This window comes from Orbicella faveolata, unplaced genomic scaffold (assembly GCF_042242905.1).
Source record: "Orbicella faveolata isolate gen_17 unplaced genomic scaffold, um_ofav_v1 contig_14, whole genome shotgun sequence".
NCBI lineage: Eukaryota > Metazoa > Cnidaria > Anthozoa > Scleractinia > Merulinidae > Orbicella > Orbicella faveolata.
This window is the reverse complement of record NW_028301541.1, coordinates 10096645-10121654: the sequence shown is the minus strand read 5'-3', so window position 1 is coordinate 10121654 and position 25010 is coordinate 10096645. Positions and strand designations below refer to the sequence as shown.

Sequence of the window (25010 nt, the reverse complement as noted above, 5' to 3'; positions counted from 1 at the left end):
AAGAGGAAGTAAAAAAATCAACTCCGCACATTTAACATTCATGAATGATATAATAGTGTAAGTTTTTGGGTTGGTGTCACAAGGAGAAGAACATTTTGCGACGGTTGATATTAGCGATTTCTTCGAGTTAACCAAACACTTTATTTTCATTTCATTATTTAAGATGATTCCAAAGAAAAAGGTGTATTTACAATTAATCTAAAACTTGCTCTCCTTAGTAAATGCGTTATACAAAATACAAATACAAAATAAAAAAACAGAGGTCATAATGGTCTTTTGTTGGCAAAATAGATGAGCATTCTCAATATCAGAAAGGGGAACTTTAACATATTCCTTAGAAAAACATTTCCCGCAGTAAAATATTGGAGCAGTTCAATAAAATAGACTTTAATCTAACAATAGCTATTTTAATTGTAAGGAAATGGGGGATTATGAAACACAATAAAGAATTCGCTCAACTCAGCATATCCTCAAGATGTGTGATATCGTTCTAGTTTTAAATCAAAGCATTCAAATAAAAACACCTGAAAGGTGAGTTTTTCACCAGTAGTCAAGGGCATTCCATTTAAATTTATACATTTAAACTTGGGGTCACCGTACTCGTTTAGCGAAAAACAACCATGTATTTTCTTGTTGAGATTACTTCATGTGAAGTAAATCAACAATGAAAGTGAAGAATGATCATCGCAGTTAATTTTCCAATTTAAGCAATTGGAAAGAAGAAGCCTGAAAAAAAAAATCAGGGCTTCAACGGGATTCGAACCCGTGACCTCCGCGATACCGGTGCGATGCTCATATATTTCATATAAACTTCACATCGTAAATCAACAATGTTGTGTTTGTGCGCGCGCATTCGCACGTGTTAATTGCACGAGAAACTATGCCCAACAAGGATGCCCCATATATTCCAATGGAATCGTCTAAATATATATATTTTTCTTTCATCTCAAAATGCTTAAGAAACGTCTTGTAAGCTTCTGCAACAAGAGATTAATTCTTGCTTAATTTTTAAGAAATAAGCAAAATCTCTTGGAAAAAAAACTAGTATGACATAAACAGCAGTTTTGTTTGGCCAGCTGATCACTCACTGACAGCTGATCACTCGATGCATTTCACACGCCAGTCACATGCAGTGACTGGCGTGTTTACTTGATTTTATTATTTACCATTTCGCAAGCAAGAGAACTTTAGGTTCTGTTTTCACTGTTATTCGACCTTATACAGAAAAAGTGTGAATTTTGGCGCGGATTCCGGATTGTGCCTGTCTTGATGTTCGGAACTTGGATCCTAAACGAAATTTTGATCATAGATCCTTCTTCAACCTTGCACGGTATGGTAATGAGTTCATCCAAATTATTTCGGTTTTCGAACGAAGCTCATTTAAACTCAGGTGTGAGACTGTTATTGAAATTGTACTGTGTTATAGCCATCAAGCATGTTGCCTTCTTTATACTATTTGTGCGAAATTAACAATGGCATTAACATTTACCAGTTTACCTTTGAACTTTTACACTTCTAATTCCACATGTGGTCGTGGTTTCGGATTTAAACAAAAAATACTGACGGATCGACGGATTTGGTGAGAAAAAAAGGCAGGGATCGGCGGATTTACATACCCCTATTCACCCCCTCTTTGCATGAAAATTTGGGGGAGGAGCAGAAAACGATTGGCAAATCTTCTCAATTCTCCTTTTTGTATCGAATACAGCAACAATGTTATAACGACATTAGGGGATTATCAGGGACGTGGATGGTTTATTTTAGGTTTCAAGTTTTTCGGCAGTCTATGCCAAAGTAAGCTTGTATGGGTTTGTTTTAGAGTAAGCCCAGAAAAATTCAGGCTAGATTTACGAGCGATTCCAAGCTCTAATCTCAGCGAACAGTGGTGCAATTTACACCCAAGTTTTCTATCTCTGTATTGTTTAGAACACGTTACACGTTACGCAGTCACTGCGATGACAACGCCCCCCCCAAAAAATGAATTTATATTTTACCTTCGAAGTTTGCAATTTTCTAGATCTGTTCCAGCTACATGTAAAATATGTAGCGCCAGCATTAAATTCCAAATCAAAATACGAATTTAGAAATTACAAAATTAGCCGCCGTCGTTCACGTTCTGTAAAATACGCAGAACTTAGTCATTACACGTTGCTGTTGTTGTTGTTGTTGTGCAGGGTACGGCAAGGAAATGTAAAGGATTTATAACGCACGTGTACAGCTATTGTTCTACTCCTTTAACCTTTTGTATGATGGTGTTCTCATTGCCGTTGCCAGCCTGGTTTGCTTAAGCTCTCTAATCACAAAGAAAGCCGGTAAAAGCGAAAGCCGGGAGTTATGAAAATTGCTGTTTTTCGTTGCTCAGAATTGAATGTAGAAGATAGAAATATGGAATTTAAATTTCATTGCCGCAATATGTTTTCTATAGAAAGAGCAACTCGATGTAAAACAGTAGTTCAATTAAAGTTGATTATACAAACTCTGTGAATGCTAAATGAGTCTTCGAGTCTCTCAAAGTTAAACACACTTTTCTTCTTCCATTTGAATTTCTAATACGATTCAAAATACCTCCAGAAATCATTATATAGACGATCGATAGAGCGGCTTTCAATTGAGTGTCGAGAGTAATCGGGCAATTACTTTGGTTTTGGTTTCAATTTTACTTTGGTTTGAGATTGACTGAGTAGTCTAATTGGTAAGTAATGGTTTGGTTTTGGTTTTACGACACTCAATTGAAAAACGCTCTAAAAACGCCTTAGCTTGTACGTGTATATATTAAAAAATGTTATTACTATTACTTAAATTCTGCCGTTAGAAATGAAACGAGCTAACAATAAAAAATAAAAAACGTTTAAACCTGTTTGGGCGTATCCATAGTTACTACAGCCATCGGTTTTCAAAATTCTCTAACATTTTCTTCTTAAAAACAATATTTCCCAGACTAAATAACTAAAAAATATCAGATAAATTAGCGCCTCGATCTCCCCCTTTACAGCCATCCTTTCAACCCATTTATTTGGACTGATACATTTGTAACATGCAAATTTGACTTTTCATTGAGGACAACGTGCCATCATTGTCATCATAGTATCCTGAAATGTTTTTTCCAGCCTTCAAAGTTATTAAATCAGCAGTGTTATAATTTAATTTTTTTCCCGAAATTTTTTTTCAAAATGTCAATTTTTTCTAATTTCGATCCGTGATCTTAATATAAGTAGTAATGGACGCTCATATGTGCGGTAACCAATCAGGAGCCGAGAAAGACAATAGGCTATTGTTTGGAGAACAATGGACGCTATTGTTTTCCACATCCAAGATGGCCGCCACAAATTTCAGCCAATCAGGAGCCGAATTAAGAACAATGGATGCTATTGTTTTCCAAATCCAAGATGGCCCCCACAAATTTCAGCCAATCAGGAGCCGAATTAAGAATTCAAGATGGCGGCGCCCACGAAAGTCCGCCATGTTGGAAAACAGCCCACCAGCCTCGACGGAGGACTGGGATCGGTCTCACGGATTTCCATGGCGACACAAATCACGCCAGGGTCACGCAAAAAATGTCATGCAACTTCAAAATCGATACTTACAGTGTCCTGTGGTCCTAAACGACAGAGGTCCATCCAACAAGCGGCCATGATGGAGACTGAGAGACTTGTGTCCGAGGCACTTATATACCTTTCTATTCGTTCCAAAGCATCCTGGGACGCTGACCTCATCGGGAACCAATCCTAGACTTGCCCCACTCCCTTCACAGTCGAAGGGGTAAAAATAGGGGTAAGGGGGTACTCCCCGTTCCAAAGCATCCTGGGCTGATGACCTCATCGGGAACCAATCTTAGACTTGTCCCACTCCCTTCGCAGTCGAAGGGGTAAAAATTGGGGTGAGGGGGTACTCCCCATTCCAAATCCTAGATTTGTCCCACTCCCTTCTCGCCCAAAGGGGTAAAATAGGGATAAGGGGGTACTCCCTCTTAGTCTACTATTTAAAACCTTCACACGTTTTGAAAAGGACCAAAACAAAGTTTGTTGACTCACGAAATGGAAGTTAGAAGAAGTCGAAGACTACTAGGATTGACCCCGAAGTAGATGAGTTCAAGGACAAATGTTTCATCTGTCAAGGCGACCTTGTCATTGACTCCTTGACTCGATGTAGTGGAAAACTTATTGCTGTGGAAAATTTTTGCACAAGAGATGTTTGCAACAGGAGTTACAATACTCAGATAAGTGCGGACATTGCAAAACCTCAAATCCTCGGGGGAATGAAGATGAGGCACAACTTGCACCTTGGGAGGAGGTGGTACGAGAGAGGATTACCAACGCAACGAATGCCATCAATAGGTATCGGCGAGGGGGACGGCCTTATCGTATTCACAATCGTAATATTGTTTCGTGGAGGACCTTGCCGTACCATGCGAGTCTTTCCATCTGGTTTGAATTTTATACAAGACTCACCATCTTCGTGCAGCAAAGGGGAAACGCTACCCTGTACATCCATGCCTATGTCAACTTGCCGTGGATGACCATTACTCAATCAATAAGACAGACGGTGTATGAAATGTTCAGTAGAAACATCCCAACGGAAGTAATGCTCTGCGTACGCGAAGTAAAGTTTAGGTTATTGTTCCTATCGTGGCTGCACTACGACGCTGAGGATCAAGTGATTATCAACAGATTAACTCTTCAGTCATCTTTTTCACCCCCCATTTACCCTGAAGACACAGCTTGGGTGTAACGTGTAACTTTTATTGTAACTCAAAAAACTCGTAAAACAAAACAAAAACAAAAACAAAGAGTCTGAGTCTTTATAACGTTTATTGAATAATGATAATAAAAATAATAACATGAGCTCCGAAAGAGAATTGGTTACAATTTTTAACTCTTTAACTCTTGACCGTCGGTATTCCACAAAGTGTTGGGAACTAAACTCGTTTCCAGTTTCACAGACTCTTGGTCCCTGGCCCCAGAACGCACGATATTCTGCCCTAGTTTTCTTGCTTTTGGTCATGAAGTCTTTGCCTGATCCGTTCCTTATTCTTGGCATAGTAACTTCTCCAATACTCGTTGATCCGTTCCCTGTTGTTTTTACAGTATTGTCTTCGATAATTTCTGATGTGCTCCTTGTTCTGTTGACAATAGGCTCTCTGGCTGCTGGCGAGTCGTTCCTTGTTGTTTTCATACCATCTTCTACGACGGGTTTTGAGAATCCCGACGTTCTTTGCACGATATCTCTTTTGTTGGGCCAGGATTCGCTGTTTGTTCTTGGCATAATATTTTTTGTGGTAGGCCTTTTTACAGACAACCCTCTGGTCATTCCCTGACAGTTGATTGGAGCAATTCATCTTGCATGTGTGGCGTCTTACAAATAATGACTAAAACCCTGGAATCACACACTCTTATAAGAGTCACATGGCTAATTCAGGTCTTAACCTCTTCTTCTACTTCCTCTTCGTCATCATCGTCGGGGAGTAACTTCTTCCGCATTAGTCTGTTTAGCAGGAATTTTCGTTTTGCCACTGCCGACTCGGCCGCTTCGTCAAAATCCATGTCGTCTTCCTCAATAAAGCGTCGAAGAGTCTTCATGACTTTACGGTGTATTGCGTCGTGTTTGATACGGTGAGTCCATTTTAGACGCTCTAAGTATTAAAGTCCTTCGTAGCCTTCTTCTACTTACAGGTAATAGGACGTTGAAAGCAGCATTTTCGGCATAGTTCTGGGATTTTCCCTTATCCAGGAACTGCTGGACTTCCTTCCGGTAGGTTTCTTTGACGTCTTCCCCGACGTTTTGACGTAGCGGACTCCACGGATCTGGTTCATCGTCGTCCGCTTCTTCTTCCTCTTCGGAGCTGCTACTATCTTCATCTTCTTCCTGTTCCTCTTCAGGCTCCTCTTCATCCACCTCTTCTTCCTCTTCAACGTTCTCATCATTGTTATCTTCCACGGGGCCAAAAATATCTGTTGAACGATCATCCATGATTCTCGTCGACCTTCACCCAAGACAACGTACTTCAAACGAACCGAGTCGATTAAACTGATGTTTAATATACCATTTTGGGCAATGATCAGACATCCTCTCTCTTTCTTCGATGCCAGCGTGGGTATCCTTCGTGCGTCATGAGGTGACTAAACACGCGTTTCCTGTCATCACCGCCGGGATGTAAATCCAGGACCGTGTACCCATCCTTATTCTTGGCATAGTAACTTCTCCAATACTCGTTGATCCGTTCCCTGTTGTTTTTACAGTATTGTCTTCGATAATTTCTGATGTGCTCCTTGTTCTGTTGACAATAGGCTCTCTGGCTGCTGGCGAGTCGTTCCTTGTTGTTTTCATACCGTCTTTTACGACACCACCACTACCTCATCCACTACCCCCACATTTACCACGACCACCACCACCACCACCTACACCACCACCACATTTACCACCACCACATCCACCACCACCACCACCACCACCACATTTACCACCACCACCACATCCACCACCACCACATTCACCACCACCGCCACCACCGCCACCACCGCCACCACCGCCACCACCGCCACCACCGCCACCACCACCACATTTACCACCACCACCACATTCACTACCACCACCACATTCACCACCACCACCACATGCACCATTACAACCACCATATTCACCACCACCACCTCCTATATCACCACCACATGTACCACCACCGCCGCATCCACCACATTCATCACCACAGCCACATCCACCACCTACACCACCACCACCACCACCTACACCACCACCACATTTACCACCACCACCAAATTTCCCACCACATCCACCTCCACCGCCACCACCACCACATTCACCACCACCACTGCCACATCCACCACATTTACCACCACCACCACATCCACCACATTCACCACCACCACTACATCCACCACCTACACCACCACCACTGCATCCACCACCTACACCACCACCACACTTACCACCACCACCACATTTACCACCGCCAACACCACCGCATCCACCACCACATCCACCACCACCACCACATTTACCACCGCCACCAAAACCACATTCACCACCACCGCCACCACCGCCACATCCACCACATTTACCACCACAGCCACATCCATTACCTACACCACCACCACCGAATCCACCACCTCCACATCCACCACCACCACCACATTCACCACATTCACCACCACCACCACATCCATTACCTGCACCACCATCACATTCACCACCACCACCACCACCACCACCACCGCCACCGCCTCCACCACACTCGTCAACTCGATCATTAATCATGTATAAAACTAAGGCATTAACTGCCTCAATTCATTTTGAGTCAAACTAGCAAGGAGTCATGTCCCTTTATTGTCGATGTTGTCATAGACTATTCTCCCGTGCAGACAATAGAATTCGTCACGAAAAACATAGTTGTGAAAGCAGTGGATCAGAAAAGACACGAGATGTCCCAAATATCACATTTCCTACCGAAAAGCACCATGGGATCCCTGGTAGAATAGAAATGGGAGAAGCGTTTCGGTTCAAGACACCCTCCAGTATTTTGATCGTGGGCCCTTCTGGTTGTGGCAAGACTTGTTTTACCGAATCGTTACTCTTGGATCACTTGGAAGAATTGTTTGTAAACCCTCCCACTACGATTCATTATTGCTACGGGGCGTGGCAAGACGGATTTAGAGACATGGAAGACGCTGGTGTGCAATTTCACGAAGGGATTCCAGAGTCAGACCATCTCAAGTCATGGTTTCCGAAGGGTGGATTACTCGTACTGGACGATCTGATGGCAGAGGGAGGTGAGGACAAAGCGTTGCTAGACTTATTCACTAAACACTCTCATCATCAAAATATCACCGTGTTGTACTTGTGCCAAGACATGTTTCCACCAGGGAAATACGCCAAGAGTATTTCCAGGAACGCCCACTACATCGTAGCCTTCAAAAATCCGAGAGATCAATTAGGGATGAAGAATTTACTGCTTCAAACTTTTCCCACTTGCTGGCAAGACATGATGGACGCGTATCAAAAAGTGACGGAACGATCGTTTGGGTACACGGTCCTGGATTTACATCCCGGCGGTGATGACAGGAAACGCGTGTTTAGTCACCTCATGACGCACGAAGGATACCCACGCTGGCATCGAAGAAAGAGAGAGGATGTCTGATCATTGCCCAAAATGGTATATTAAACATCAGTTTAATCGACTCGGTTCGTTTGAAGTACGTTGTCTTGGGTGAAGGTCGACGAGAATCATGGATGATCGTTCAACAGATATTTTTGGCCCCGTGGAAGATAACAATGATGAGAACGTTGAAGAGGAAGAAGAGGTGGATGAAGAGGAGCCTGAAGAGGAACAGGAAGAAGATGAAGATAGTAGCAGCTCCGAAGAGGAAGAAGAAGCGGACGACGATGAACCAGATCCGTGGAGTCCGCTACGTCAAAACGTCGGGGAAGACGTCAAAGAAACCTACCGGAAGGAAGTCCAGCAGTTCCTGGATAAGGGAAAATCCCAGAACTATGCCGAAAATGCTGCTTTCAACGTCCTATTACCTGTAAGTAGAAGAAGGCTACGAAGGACTTTAATACTTAGAGCGTCTAAAATGGACTCACCGTATCAAACACGACGCAATACACCGTAAAGTCATGAAGACTCTTCGACGCTTTATTGAGGAAGACGACATGGATTTTGACGAAGCGGCCGAGTCGGCAGTGGCAAAACGAAAATTCCTGCTAAACAGACTAATGCGGAAGAAGTTACTCCCCGACGATGATGACGAAGAGGAAGTAGAAGAAGAGGTTAAGACCTGAATTAGCCATGTGACTCTTATAAGAGTGTGTGATTCCAGGGTTTTAGTCATTATTTGTAAGACGCCACACATGCAAGATGAATTGCTCCAATCAACTGTCAGGGAATGACCAGAGGGTTGTCTGTAAAAAGGCCTACCACAAAAAATATTATGCCAAGAACAAACAGCGAATCCTGGCCCAACAAAAGAGATATCGTGCAAAGAACGTCGGGATTCTCAAAACCCGTCGTAGAAGATGGTATGAAAACAACAAGGAACGACTCGCCAGCAGCCAGAGAGCCTATTGTCAACAGAACAAGGAGCACATCAGAAATTATCGAAGACAATACTGTAAAAACAACAGGGAACGGATCAACGAGTATTGGAGAAGTTACTATGCCAAGAATAAGGAACGGATCAGGCAAAGACTTCATGACCAAAAGCAAGAAAACTAGGGCAGAATATCGTGCGTTCTGGGGCCAGGGACCAAGAGTCTGTGAAACTGGAAACGAGTTTAGTTCCCAACACTTTGTGGAATACCGACGGTCAAGAGTTAAAGAGTTAAAAATTGTAACCAATTCTCTTTCGGAGCTCATGTTATTATTTTTATTATCATTATTCAATAAACGTTATAAAGACTCAGACTCTTTGTTTTTGTTTTTGTTTTGTTTTACGAGTTTTTTGAGTTACAATAAAAGTTACACGTTACACCCAAGCTGTGTCTTCAGGGTAAATGGGGGGTGAAAAAGATGACTGAAGAGTTAATCTGTTGATAATCACTTGATCCTCAGCGTCGTAGTGCAGCCACGATAGGAACAATAACCTAAACTTTACTTCGCGTACGCAGAGCATTACTTCCGTTGGGATGTTTCTACTGAACATTTCATACACCGTCTGTCTTATTGATTGAGTAATGGTCATCCACGGCAAGTTGACATAGGCATGGATGTACAGGGTAGCGTTTCCCCTTTGCTGCACGAAGATGGTGAGTCTTGTATAAAATTCAAACCAGATGGAAAGACTCGCATGGTACGGCAAGGTCCTCCACGAAACAATATTACGATTGTGAATACGATAAGGCCGTCCCCCTCGCCGATACCTATTGATGGCATTCGTTGCGTTGGTAATCCTCTCTCGTACCACCTCCTCCCAAGGTGCAAGTTGTGCCTCATCTTCATTCCCCCGAGGATTTGAGGTTTTGCAATGTCCGCACTTATCTGAGTATTGTAACTCCTGTTGCAAACATCTCTTGTGCAAAAATTTTCCACAGCAATAAGTTTTCCACTACATCGAGTCAAGGAGTCAATGACAAGGTCGCCTTGACAGATGAAACATTTGTCCTTGAACTCATCTACTTCGGGGTCAATCCTAGTAGTCTTCGACTTCTTCTAACTTCCATTTCGTGAGTCAACAAACTTTGTTTTGGTCCTTTTCAAAACGTGTGAAGGTTTTAAATAGTAGACTAAGAGGGAGTACCCCCTTATCCCTATTTTACCCCTTTGGGCGAGAAGGGAGTGGGACAAATCTAGGATTTGGAATGGGGAGTACCCCCTCACCCCAATTTTTACCCCTTCGACTGCGAAGGGAGTGGGACAAGTCTAAGATTGGTTCCCGATGAGGTCATCAGCCCAGGATGCTTTGGAACGGGGAGTACCCCCTTACCCCTATTTTTACCCCTTCGACTGTGAAGGGAGTGGGGCAAGTCTAGGATTGGTTCCCGATGAGGTCAGCGTCCCAGGATGCTTTGGAACGAATAGAAAGGTATATAAGTGCCTCGGACACAAGTCTCTCAGTCTCCATCATGGCCGCTTGTTGGATGGACCTCTGTCGTTTAGGACCACAGGACACTGTAAGTATCGATTTTGAAGTTGCATGACATTTTTTGCGTGACCCTGGCGTGATTTGTGTCGCCATGGAAATCCGTGAGACCGATCCCAGTCCTCCGTCGAGGCTGGTGGGCTGTTTTCCAACATGGCGGACTTTCGTGGGCGCCGCCATCTTGAATTCTTAATTCGGCTCCTGATTGGCTGAAATTTGTGGGGGCCATCTTGGATTTGGAAAACAATAGCATCCATTGTTCTTAATTCGGCTCCTGATTGGCTGAAATTTGTGGCGGCCATCTTGGATGTGGAAAACAATAGCGTCCATTGTTCTCCAAACAATAGCCTATTGTCTTTCTCGGCTCCTGATTGGTTACCGCACATATGAGCGTCCATTACTACTAATATATTTCCGTACCATTTCCTGACCCATGGCAACCACGAGAATGAAGAAACTCGATGTAAAATGGATGATAAATTTAGTTAAAACTGATTAAAAAAAGCTCTGTAAATGATAAATGTTTCTTTAGCTCAAAGAAAGTGAAAACTGAAACGGTTTCGTTTCCTACTTGCATTTCAAAATCGATTCAAAATAACTCAAAAAGTTAAATTGAAAGAATCTGATACTGCACTCCATGTACCTTTTTCTCTCCCATCCACGTATTTAATGAAACATGGCAATAAAAAACCTCGTTAGCTAAGCTACTCAGAAGATCCGCCTTCTCGACAAAGACTACCAGGAACTATCAACTTTTGAACATACCACTCTTCCGCACTGCTAACGTCCAAATTAAAGGACCTTTCTATTTAGAGCGATCTCTCTGTGGAATGAGCTCAAACTTAGCCCATCCGTGACGGATTTCAAGCGCCTACTCTGGGCGAAAACTTCTTCATGAATGTTATATTTCATTTTATTCAGCCTTTTGTCTTCTTTTTACGCTTTCATTGTCATGTGTTTAGCTTTCTGCGTTTTTGTTTCATTTTGTAATGTAACATGCACTGACTCTGAAAAGCTCCGTGGGGACGAGTCAATAAAGTATGCATGCATGCATGTTAGAAAGATTTAACTTTAACACTAAAACAATGTTTATGAAAATCAAGTTGAGTTATGTCTAAAAAAGTTTAGGCATATCAACTACTTAGGAGAAGAACTGTGAATTTCATCTTTTTGTTCAGTTTAAAATGTGCTATTTAGTATAGAAACAAAAGATCATAGAAAAAACATATAACAATAATTCTATTTCGGTCACCCTAATTTCTACGTTAATTTTACTAGTTAAGGGATTAAGGAAAATATGTACAGATGTTCCTTAAGCTGAATGTACAATACTAATCGAGTCAATCTCTGGAGGTTGAAATATTTATTTTTCCCATTTACAATTTCGAAATGCCTTGAAAAACGAATCTTGAATATTTCTTTTTCCATTAACGATTTCGAAATGCCTTTAAAAACGAATTTAAAGCTTCTTTTCATACTTTGTCTGACTTAGGGTTAGGGTTTAGAGTTTAGGGTTTAGGGTTAAGGTTAGGGTTAGGGTTGGTTTCCCTGCAATAACACATTGTAGCACATATGGTTAAATTCTATTCTAAAGCAATAGGCCAATTTTTCCATTGGAATAAGAGAAGATTATACAATTATTTGGATAGTTGATCACACGCCAGTTGAGGCTGTTACTGACACACCTGGGATTAAGTAAAATACATGCAAATCTCACTAAAGCTGAATAAATGAAGTCAGCGAGTACTGATCGAAACAACCTCTGGAAGTTGAAGGCAATTTGCCAACGTTTCAACTGCAATATGAGTGGAGTATACTGCTGTTTAGACAGTTGTTCACTCATGATCCACACGTCTTGCATCTGTCAATATTCCATGATTACTACACAAACATCAAGCTATTAACTACGTGCAGTTGATGTGAATTACCGACCACTTCAAGCAAGCTTTGGAACTTCACATTGAATTTTCACTGTTTTCCGCTTCACAGTTCAACAAAGGTAAGACTTTTCTTAAATATCTTTGAATATCTCATAGGCAGCAAAATATTTGGCATGCTCTCTGAAACTGAAGCCAGGTTTTCCATATGTTTCGCCTTTAGAAAATTTCGCATGAGATTTTTTTTTGCTAATTTCACCAAGTTCTTTGTCAACATTTTCCAATTTTCTTTTGTTGGCAATTATGAATGACCTGATGTAAACTCTTTTTGTGTCATACAAAAAAATAATAGCGACTCGCCCCCCTCCTAACAAATATTCCGCGCTTTGCTTCAGGCAGCTCGATGTTCTTGCTTTGAGTTTTAAATTGGTTCACTGGATGATCTTAGTAACTTGTGATCGACCAGAGTAATTACTTTGAATTTGATTTTACGACACTCGATTGGAACTCCTCTATCAAGACTTAGGCCTTTCCACCAATATCACATACAATCGGCTTAATATAAATATCTTTTCGGAAATTCTCAAAAAAATATCTAAATATCACAAAAAATTTCTAAATTTCTTGAAAAAACCTCTAAATATCCCTTACAGTAGAATTCCTAAAGTAACGGTCCCCCAGAAATAACGGCTGCCCGAAAGTAACGTTAATATTTTATTTTCCTATTGAATCCCGAAAGTAACGGTTCCCCCGAAAGTAACGACCCACCCGAAATTAACGGCTCTTTGAAGATTACTGCTCAACTACAATAAAAAACCGTTCTGTATGTGATAAAACGTTCAAGCCGTACTTTAGATCGAATGTGAGGAGAGAGAATTAGATAATTAAGTACGTTTTACATATTCGCTTTCGCTGTCGGAAAATATAGAAATCCAACATAGATATACTTGTTTTAGTTCGTTTTGCATTTCTGAGTTACAGGTTACTTTTCCAGTTCATTGACCGTAATGGACACCTGCTAGTTTGTTGTGGGATCATAACTGTAATAAGCGTTCAACTGTAATTGCGACCTGCGATAGTCTTTTGTTAAACTGTTATCTACCTGTGTTGTTTTGAAAGTTATTAATCTTGTAAACGTTGAATTCCGTTAGAGCCAATCGAGCTTTCTGTGATGTATTAGATAATATTTTGTTAAGAATTTTTAATAGCTTTACGTAATCCTTTAGAATTGCGCTTTCGGCTTAAATAGTCGTGCGTTGTGAAATATTCTTTGGTTACATTCTGGCTGCATTCCGGTTATGTTCCGGTTGCATTTTGGTTGTGTTCTTGGATTAAAACGGTATCGTTGGATCTGAGTTCTGAGTGCTGTTGACGTCTCCCAAGGTAATTCCCTGTAACAGATCCGGTACTGATCCCCGCAGCAAGAGAATTTCCCAGGTTTTTACAGAAGTGCTTTCCCAGGCCAAAAACCTATTATCACAGATGTATAATGCGACCATCAGTTACTTTTGCCCTTCAGTGCCAACATTTGAGGCCTTTTTTCTTTATACAGTCTGCTTTGTTTTTGAGGGTGGTTAGGAACACACATGCGCATAACGGAATTGTTAACTTCGTATTACAAACGTTTTTGTAACCATCCGAAAGTAACGGCTACCCGAAAGTAGCGACCCCTTTTGCCTGCTAAATCTGAAAGTAACGAGAGCCATTACTTTCGGAATTACAAGGTATTCAAGTTTTTATCTGATGAACCGATTTTGAATTACTTAGGCAAAAAAAATTTCAAAGGTTTCTGCAGAAAATAGGTTTTTGCGGAAAACACAACGCTCAGCCAAAAAAGCGATGAATATTTCTCCTATCCCTAAATTCTCTAAGTATCTCAATATTTTCTAAATATCTCGGAAACTCCCAAAAACTATCCGGATATTTGTGGAAAGGCCTATCTAGACCATTTTATACACCCATCTCCTTACTTTTACCTTACTATTCACTAACAATCAAAGCACCAGCAGCATTTTCTCAAACCGTATCATTACAAAACACTCTATGGACCCCGTCCACAATACGACGGAGAAATTTGAAACCGCAACTTTACTTCTACGGTTAGGCCTACAGTCCACACTAATCCGCCACGAAAACGGAGAATTGCGAAAACGCTCTGTTAACTCGAGGAGTTTTAGGTTTTAGTGTGGACGGAAAACATTTTGAAAACGGAACTTTTCGAAAACGACGACATCACGATAGCCATATGATTTCCCTGACCGAGTTTTCCTCGAACACAAATCCGAAAATGACTGGTGATCTATGCGTTTTCAAATTTCTCCGGCGTAGTGTGGACGGAAAAGATTTGATGCGTTTTTAGAGTGAAATCGCCGTTTTCAAATTCCTCCGGCGTAGTGTGGAGGCGGCCTATAACGTAGAATAAATTTCTTGCAGGTCAGTGATGGGCATCACGTTTCATGTGTTCATTTTGCTGAGTGTTTTCGCGACCATTGCCAGGTAGGTACATTACTGACGAGTTCAATAACATTTTACACCAGTGTCTTATACATGCCTCCTTTGGTTAAAGGAAAGTTAGTCGCCCATAGCCGTCTTGATTAAAAACGCTACCCACACTTCAACACCCCACAGTGGTATTATGGTTTACTTGTAAGAAAAAGAAAGAAAAATTCCGCTACCAGGTAAATTTCAGCTTTGTGAAACAAATGTAACAAGAAATATAACAGCCCAACCATCATTCTACTTTAGATTCCTGAGCCAGGCCAGGCTTGAGATTTCTTACAGCCTTTAGTTCGCACGAAACTACACATCCTTAAAGTTAATACCCCGTACGAAAAACTGCAAAGCGGGCATAAGTTCTAATTCCCTACGTTTTAATCGATAATATTCATTCTTTCAGCGCCCAGGACCCCTCCCCGGGAAACGATCTCTTTGGAGTTACGGATGATGGCAAATTCTACAGGCGAAATCCTCCTCGGGACAAATCCGACTCGTGGCTTGGATCGGCTAAAAAGATCGGGTCATCCGGCTGGAACCACTTTCAACATCTGTTCTTCCACCCAGACGGCACCTTGTACGGTGTCTGGGATGGCAGGCTTTACAAAGGATCACTTCCAACCAGCGCCTCTGATGACTGGCTCACTGCAGCAACGCTTATCGGCTCCGGAGGGTGGGACGCCTACCAATTCCTCTTCTTTCATCCCAATGGGCTTCTGTATGGGGTACAAAAGGGAAAGCTGTACAGGGGAGCTCCCCCAACACACCACTTAACCAACTGGATTCAGTCGACTGCCCTTGAGGTGGGATCTGGTGGTTGGGACGAATTCAAATTTCTTTTCTTCGATCCACATGGGATTCTGCATGGCGTCCATAACGACAAGTTTAGAAAGGGAAATCCTCCCACAGATAAAAGGGTCAACTGGATTGTTGATTCCCAGCTCATTGGCACGGCAGGATGGAGCGGTTTTCAGCACCTCTTCTTCATGGCGGATGGTCAGCTGTATGGCGTTCATGGGGGAAAGCTTTACAGGGATCCCCCTCCAACCGTTCCCTATGAAGACTGGCTGAGCGAAGCAGATGTGATTGGCTCAGGTGGCTGGTCCATATTTAAATTCCTGGTGGCTCCTCTGAAGTGAGGTACAGTCGTCATGGTAACAAAGAAGTCCGCTGAACTGGAGACATTGTTGTCGCACAGCAGGACCATTCCTGATTACTTCCAACTGTAGGATTAAAACTTAGTTTAAACCATGGGATGAAATGTAAGGGCCGATGGATGAAAACAAGTTTTTCTTCCCTCGTATGATGTAATAATCACTGAATAATAAAGGGGAAAATGAAGATCAATTTGAGTTTACGCTTTTCTTTTTTATTTCTATCTTTCTAAAAAATGTTACTTGGCAGATTCGCTAAATAGGCCAAGTATTTGAACGCAATTTTTTCCCCTTTAGTTTTGCCAAGTTCATACTAGCTAAAAGAAAGAAAATCGCCTTGATGTTTGCTAGACATTAGTTTCCAAATTTCCCTGACTTTTACCTGAAAAAAATATAATTTCCCTGATGACTTTTTTTAGTAGCGGCCTCCATCCTCCCCTTACAACGGTCCTTTCCACATAGTTATTGAGGACTGAAGTTTTCAACAAATTTGGCTTCGACCTATACATACAAAGCTAAAAACTTGAAAAATTATTAAAACCCCGATGATGACAATTCATTACTTGCAAAAATTTTCAGACGTTAAAAATTTCGGACACTTTTTATCCCATTTCGGACAAGTTTTGGACAAATTTCAGACAAAAGATTCGAACACTCTGCTGAAACATAGTTCAAACAAATTTACCTCTACAAAACACCAACTAAACTGAAACAACATCTGTGAAAATGATAGTTTTGCTGAATATCGTCGATAAGCCGTAGTAACCTGTTACTCCCAGTATACGGTATTTCAATGACAAAGCAAATTTCTACCATTTCGCCAACTTATCAAGTAGTAATATAAAGCTTGCCATATTGTCGCACGCAAGCATTAGAAAGAACCATTGTTATCTCTCCCAACTCAAGTAGGTTTTCCGATTGAAGGAGAGCGTGTCACGTGTCGTGGGTCAAAACTGACTAACTCTCTAGGGCGAACAAAACTCATTAACTCCCTAGAGAAACAACAACTTTAACTTTCGACTCGCACGTGATCAGGTCGTGCTCCTTGAAACCACCGCAAATTTGTGAGCCAGCCGGCGTCAAGCAAACGATTTCTTCGCATTTTTTTCTATTTTTGAGTTGAGAGGTATAACAAAACACTTAATGGCTTGCTCCGCAGGAAACAGTGAGTTTTGTTTCCCCTCGATCTCAATGTTCCATTGAGGGTCTTGGGGAAACAAACTCACTGTTTCCCTCGGGGCCAGTCATTAAGTGCTTATTGATGCCCGGGGGAGAGGGCTTTCCACAAGTTGCTCGGCAACTTTTTCGCAACTTCTTCTATTTCGAGCTACTTTTTTTTTTTTTTGTTTTGAGCAACTTTTTGTATTCTGAGCAGTTTCTAGTTTACCTATCATTTCTGAGAAATCGGAGCAGCTTTTCAACAAAATCCCTTCATAAATTATGTTTAGGGCAACTGTGCGAGCCGCAATGATCATAGAAAAAGTATTGAAATTTTGGTCAAGTCATAAATAGAGTAGGGAAAATCGCAGATTTTGGTCATAAATAGGGTAAGGGATTTTGGAAGCGGGCCTCACACTTCCACCCAATTTTTCTGGGAGTGCCCCCTCCCTCTCCCCCCCCCCCCCCCCCCCACACACACACACACAAGGCATTGATGGTGCTTTCCATGTTGCCTCGTTCTTCCTTTCGTCACATGTAAAACAAGTCTTGTACCATTAAAGCTGCAGTTATATTTATCTACCGGAATCTACAGGCTATGCTATGGCTGCACATAAAAGCCAAACAGGCGGAAACCAACCTTGGCAGCCGCCATTTTGGCTTGACCAGGAGCCGCTCCTAGCCTGACCCTGTTTTCATTCCTTTTAGGGGGCGCTATCTTAACTGCAGATTTAGAGTAGTTGCTAAGGGGTTGCTGAAGGCGGTATTTAGAGGAAAGCTATTTTGGAGCGTTCTAAAGTGCTAAATGGTGAATTTTATTGTTAAGAAGAACCTTAAACTTTGCATTTGCACAAACACTCGCAAAAAAAAAAACACAGTTTTTTTTACTTTCCAGCCCGCGTCAGTTGAACAACTCCCATGATACCTTGCTAGATGAGTTCATGAGCCGCCGAGTGGTAACCCCGCTGAGCTGACTTTCGAAGGCGGTGTCACAGTGATATGGACGAACGACTAACCCAAACAGGCTTAAAACACAAATCTCAATTTTTGTAGTTGAAAAAGTTTACGTATCTGCTGCTGGAATTGTGTTCTTATCCTAACTGGTTTTCTGCGAGCAGGATATAGTGAATTTAAAGTTGAACACCAAATGGATCTAGATATATTTCAATTTGAGTTTCACGGCACCGGATTTCTAGGACGATATTAATTGCGCGGTGCATTCTCACCCCTCGGGTAACACATATTCTCCACTGTTCATCGCCTTGTTTGCATCTGAATTATTCTTGGAGTGAAACACATATCACTGCTTCGACCCGCTCGCCATAAAATGATTAGTGGCACTCGTGTATCCCCTGCACCCGCTTTTCAGTTCGACTTTTTGTAAGATATGTTAAGTCTCAAGCTGTATACATTGCTATACTGCGAATATTGCTAGCATGTTTCATAATATTCGACGTTTATTCTTCGGCAGTTAGCCTAGATAACGGCTGTCTTCAGGGGATACACATATCACTGCGCCATGTAATAATTAGTGATATGTGTATCCCCTCCATGCGGTCGGCGACGGTGTACAACCGAGGTCAGTGAAACTCCAGAAATCCCAAGCTATGAATAAATGCCGGGTGTGAATATTTCTAGCAAGCCAGTTTTGACAATGCAAATGTTATGGGCATTTTTCTTCTTGGGTAGAAAGCCAATATAACAGCTGTGTCCATGGGGATACACATATCACTAGTTCATCAAATAATCAGTGATATGTGTATCCCTTATTATCCCGTGCGCGCGTGCACGCGTTTTTAGTGGAATTATCGAGTTTCAAACTTCAGTGAATCCAAGCCGTGTAAAAACGTCGGGTGCTAATATTGCCTGCAGTTTTGACAAGGTTGATGCGCTATATTATAACAGTTGTGTTTCTGGGGATACACATATCACTGCGCCATGAAATAATTAGTGATATGTGTATCCCCTGCACGCGATTTCAGTTTAGATATTTAGACATTCGAGTTGAAAACTCCGCAAACCTCAACCTGGGTATAAATGTCGTAGCGAGTAAGCAGCCAGCACGTTTCGGCAATAATTGGCCATTATCTTCGATCAGGTAGATAGCCAATCTAACGGCTGTGTTTAGGGGATACACACTGAGATCACTGCGCCATGAAATAATTAGTGATATGTGTATCCGCTGTTCGAAGTTTTAGTCAGATATACAATCGAGTCGGTTGGAACTCAACCAAACTCAAGAAATCCTAATCTGCTCCGTTGGGCGCGAATTCATTTCTGGTTTCTTCTACTCTTTACAGCGCTCGTTGGAACCTCGCAACCGAGTCGCCATTTTGTTCGTTGAATGCCCAGGCGCGTATCAGTGTTTTGTGTATCCCCACGGGGGATACACATATCACTAGTGATATGTGTGCGGGGATACACATATCATGGAGATACACATATCACTGTGACACCGGAAGCAAGTCTCATGTCGCAGTGGCTTGTGGGACTGTTAAAACTTTACACCCCCCGCGAATAAGCTCTTCGTAACTTCTCACCGGATTAGCTGAGAAAATGATATTTAACGAGTTAAAGAAACACGAGTGGACGTGGAAGTTTGGGAGAACGAGAAATGCTGTGGGAACACGAGCCACATGCAAGTGTTTCCACAGCTTCTTCGAGTTCTTTCAAACTTTGACAAGTGTTTCTGTAACTCGATAGAAACACGGAGAACATGTTTTCTATTTCTTGTCAGGCTCGTTAACTTTGATTATCAAAATGTGAATCCTCTTTGCTCGCGCCATCATTACGTCCACAGCTCGTGCCAGTTCTGTGTTTCTATCGAGTTTTATAACATAACTAAAGCAAAGCGCCCGCTCTGATTGGTTAATTTAGCGTCTACTATTTGCCCATGGGTGTACGCTGCTGACGTGTGTGCTAATGTTTACAAAGCAAATCTTTTGACAGACATTGTTTCCAAAGTAATGGCCGACGTTCTTCTGCCAGAAATGCGAAATTGTCTTCACCGTTGTCTGAAGATGAAACTTAATCGAGTTACTGGTGTGCAGTCGGTTTTCATGAATGAATTTTCGCGCGCTTGTTTTCTCTTGTCATGTAAGACTACACGAACATTTTTTGGTGATGTAGCTCAATAAAAGGACTTCTGTTGTTCCAATGTCTCAATGTTATGTTATAAACTTGGGAGGTTTGCTAAGCACTCAAGAAGCTAGAGTCGCACTCGGCTATCGCCTCGTGCGACTCTTACGCTTCTCTCGTGCTTAGCAACCTCCCGCGTGCATCCATAACTCAATAGTGCACGCTATAGCGTTTACCATTTGTTAATTAGTATAAATCTACTAGCGTTCTATCACGAATGCCGTTCTCTGATTGGCTACGCTACTCACGTTCTATTTCCGTGATAGATAGTGAGTAGTTTAGCAGCGTGCGCTGGGGGCCGCTTCTTTGTGTTTTCGAAGTGTTTGTGAAGAGGATTTAGATGACAGTTTTGAACGACTAGTAGATTTATACTAAAACAATTAGATTATTCGCTGTCGATTTCTTAATACCATCAAAATAATTCATTTTTATGTAAAACAACTCTGTGGGACAGTTTTAGTACCACGTGAAAGGACTTCGCAGTTTGACTTCCAAAATGAGCTTTTCGAGGCCACATGCCACAATAGTTAATGAATAACTGGCCCCTAAGTGTAAAAAAGTGGTGTTCGAACGTACTTATGAATGGTTCGAGAAGCATGGAATTAAGTTCATCCTGGTGACAAACCTCTGAAAACAGTGTTTTGAAGGCTTTTTTTCTTCGCCCACAAAACAGGACCTTGGTACCTCCTAGGGGTTCTTTTCAAAATTTCTGACGGGCACTCCTGTACTTTTTATATGGGAGTCCCCCTCGGGCGGATTGGGTTCAAAATGTTTGGGCTCTCTCTCTCCCCCTCTAGGGAGAGAGGTGAAGCAAAAGGGCCGCGATCAACCTCGGACGTCTGAGAATCAGGCTATTGTCAATTATATATCAACCAAAATATTTTTTGCACGGCGCTAAAAGGCCTAGGTACGAGTTTAGCGCTACAGTGTTACGCAGAACATGTAGCTAGCGGTTTTCCTTGTAAGGTCGCGTAAGAGATGACAACAGGAGGCAAAGGTAAACTATTCGTTCTTTTCATTCATTCATTTATATACTCTCTTCCTACTCAATAAGATCGTATGCTCCGTGTGGTCAAATATAAATAAATCGAGGGTGTATAACTGCAGATAAAAATAAAATAAAATTGCAGTTTTTGCGAATTACAAAGGGATGTTTCTACTGAACGATATATTTCATTTTCATGTCTTCTTCAAGATGCGTGACCTGAACGTCAGCTTACGTGTCATGATTAAAGTTAAAGGTGATATAATAATTTAATCGCTTCCTAAGATTGGAATTGAATAAAAACTGTTGTTACCATGACGGCGAAAATCCACAACTGACATTATTATTCATTGTAGTCACTATCTGTCTTCTCATTGGCTAAAAGCCTACATTTAATTCTGGGAAACAGCGCAGTCTACAGATTATTCACTAATCTGCTAGCAGATTAGTAAATAATCCGCAGGTTTCGCGCGCAATGCTTGATTTCCAAGAGCAATGTCAAGTTCACGTAGGAACATGGCTTGTCGAAAATAAACTGTGTTCAGTGCGATAATGCGTTTGTCGTTATTTCCTTTAAAACAATGTATAATTAAACAGCTATGAGATTCGGTTTTTGTGATATCCGAAATAATCAAGGTTCGGTTAGTGTTATCAGCCTCAGCCTTCGGCTTCGGCTGATAACACTTACCTCGACCTACATTATTCCGGATATCACAAAAACCTCATCCAATAATTGTTTGTTATCTGCGACTGCATGACGAGACAGTTTTGATGCTCATTTTGAAGATAACTTATGTTCTTGAGAATGTTTTTATTTATTTCAAAGATTTAGAGGAAATCGACCAATTTCAGACCGGCATACAATATTAGATGCCGTCTTATTAACTTATAAGTAACGTTTACAAAACTGTAAGGGTTCTTTTTCAATTGGTGAAATGTCCAAGACATAAAATCTAATCTTATTTAGACACCCCACACTTCGCTATTATAGCTCAAAATGAGGGAAATCATTGTACGTGACAATAATATTGGTTAAATTTACAATTAAAAATTACAAATTTCAATTATACTCCAATTTGGCCAAGCAATTTTCCCACTATGGAATGTCCAAGGTATCTCATTGAATGGAGAACTTGCACAATTTCGGAAGTCTAGAAAACGAGGACCAAGAAAGATCATGTAGTACTCTTTTTTTTTTAATTAGTTTTCTTGCACAGGTTAAGAAAGCGAAAGTGAACAATGAGGGGCAAGCAGCATTACTGCGTTTACGTGTAGGATCGATGAGGAAAACAGGGCAACTACGCCTGGTCTAAAATGATTTACAATGTATTGTCACTTACAACGTATAACAAATATGTTGTGATAAACCATGTGAACCAAATTCTATGCAGCTTACTGACAACTGCAACACTGGAGGTTTTGATCAGCAAGCGTCATGTCTGACCATGAATGGAATGGCGCTCCGTCTAGTGACCTACCATATTTCGCTACAAAGTTTCTACTTTGGTTTCTGCCGTCGATGATTGTGTCTGAGAGGGTGACCGGTTCGCTGCAGTCTTGACATAGCCCCATAGTACAGATTTGTTTTGACAATAAGCAAGCGGGCAGGCTGTTACTACTTTTTAAGTAACAGTCTGGAACTTCAACTCTCCACAATCCAGAGTAATGACTTTACTCATCAGGGGTGGGAAGGGGGTGTTCAGGTGCCACACTTAGTCCAGGACAGGTTAAGCTTCCTGTCTAGTGCTATTTTACACCAACCAAGTACTTAATTGAGCCTCATAGGTGATGTAAAAATAACTGGCTGTTCTTTACCATACAACAGAAGTAGTTCGCATAATAACAGAATAATATACATTTGAAAATGGAAGATTTGAAAGTACAGCTTTGCTTCTGTTTAAAGCCTTTTTTTAGTTCGTATTGTGTGATTGTCCGGGTGAGGGTAGTTCTGAAAAGAACTGCTGTTGGTGACTCACCAAGAACAGTTCTTTTCAGAACTACCCTCACCCGGACGATTACACAATACGAACTACTGATACTCCTGGGCTCAAACCACTACTAAAGCCTTTTTTTATTGCAACAGTAACATTACATTACATCCAGAGAATATGATTATACTCTTTTGATTACATACATAAATTGCCTACTCTACTTACAGTGTTAACCGATAAATTATCATTTAACAATACTAACAACTTACAATACTAAAATCATTTAGAATTTATTAATATCTTACATTTCTTTCATGTAGGACGGTAGCTACAATAGGTGGCTTTTTTACATATTTATTTGTGACCTAGATTTATCCCAGTGTTTCTCAGTTTTAATTTTATTTGTCAGGATCGCTAGCAAGGCATCTAAATAAAACTCTTCTTCTTTTCTTGGAGCAGTATATAAATAGTATTTGGCTATAATCATGCAGAGGTTTAAGCCAAGACGACGAGCGAAGTTATCAGTCACGCTATAGATTATTTCATTTTTAACGAGATTGATCGTATCTCCGTTTTTGGAGTTCTACCAATTAGTTAAGAGAGACCAAAAAAGCCGAGTTTCAGAACAGGTAACAAAAAGATGGGTTAACGATTGTCTTTCGCTACAGAGGTTACATCTATCATGTTCCTTGATTGAATCTCTAAAAAGGGTCGAATTCGTGTGTAGAATGTGATGAATTATCTTGTATTGGAAAATGGCGAGTCTAGTGTCTTTGGTAATGAACATTAAACAGAAGACTATAAATGAGTTGTATTGTATCTCCTTTTAGATTGGCTTCTTTCATCCTTCGTTCAGCTGTAGGCGTAACGAATTTACTTTTAACAAAGAATTTAGTTGCCGATTTGCGAGAAAGATTATTTATCCTTATCCTTTTCAGAACGTTTTTCTAAAGGTTCAGCGTCGTGCCATTTTTTCAATAAATGCAACATCCTTCTATTTGCATGTGTTGGTTGTTCCAAACAATTTCATTTAATACCTGCTTTAAGGTATGAGGACTACTGCAATTCATTCTTCGCCAGGCGCACAGAGCTTCTTTTTAAAATCAATCGGTATATCAACTTTAAGTAGCTTTAAGTCAAATTCTATTCTATTTCGCTTCGCTCAGCCGAATAGAGAACATTTCTATTACAAGTAGAGGAGACAAAAAATACAACAAAATGCAACAAATAGTGGTCGGCGTCAAGTGGTGTGATATTCACAAGGAGTGGTATATAAAGGCCTGATTGGGAACTTATACAAGGCAACCTAATTAAACACCTAAAAGAAATACATATTACACTGCAAGAGAAAGAGCCCACCAACTGGTTGCAGATAGCAAAGAGGGATATGAATCCAACTTGAGGTTCCATTGCTGTCACTTAATCTTCTTACCCAAACAACTTTAAGAGCATCATTAATTATTCGAAAATCAGGCATGTCTAGGCCCCCTTGCTCTTTCGGTCCTATCATTGTTCTGTACTTAATTTTAGCTTTCTTCAGTCCATACAAATTGTGTTATTGCTTGATTTACCACGGCAGTGAATTTTGGTGGAAAAGTTAGGGCAGATGTGTTATAAACGAGCGTGGAAATCGCTAAGGATTTTGAAAATGTTATGCAGCCGTAAAGTGTAAGGTTTCTAGG

The 25010-nt window shown here is 41.1% G+C and overlaps 3 protein-coding genes and 1 pseudogene across 3 annotated transcripts in view; 3 read left to right on the top strand and 1 right to left on the bottom strand.

Annotated features, from left to right (window-relative positions):
* LOC110041374 (uncharacterized) overlaps positions 1–16309 on the top strand; it is a 66973-nt gene extending 50664 nt beyond the window's left edge. Inside the window, exons 2-3 of the mRNA XM_089286560.1 lie at positions 14647–14965; positions 15366–16309. Of these exons, the coding sequence (XP_089142686.1) occupies positions 14910–14965; positions 15366–16101 (792 nt within the window). The 5' untranslated portion in view covers positions 14647–14909 and the 3' untranslated portion in view covers positions 16102–16309. The remainder of the gene's footprint in view (positions 1–14646; positions 14966–15365) is intronic.
* On the bottom strand, positions 4725–6422 carry LOC149113902 (uncharacterized). Its single transcript, XM_089286552.1, is given in 2 exon segments — positions 4725–5639; positions 5641–6422. Coding segments are annotated over 2 exon segments (555 nt in total). The 5' UTR covers positions 5968–6422; the 3' UTR covers positions 4725–5411.
* Positions 7024–8296, top strand: LOC149113901 (uncharacterized). The gene has a single exon (XM_089286551.1). It carries the CDS (start codon positions 7331–7333, stop codon positions 8150–8152), a length of 822 nt encoding a protein of 273 aa, XP_089142677.1. The 5' UTR covers positions 7024–7330; the 3' UTR covers positions 8153–8296.
* Positions 8227–9483, top strand: LOC149113900 (uncharacterized; annotated as a pseudogene).
* Positions 16310–25010: the final 8701 nt, after the last annotated feature.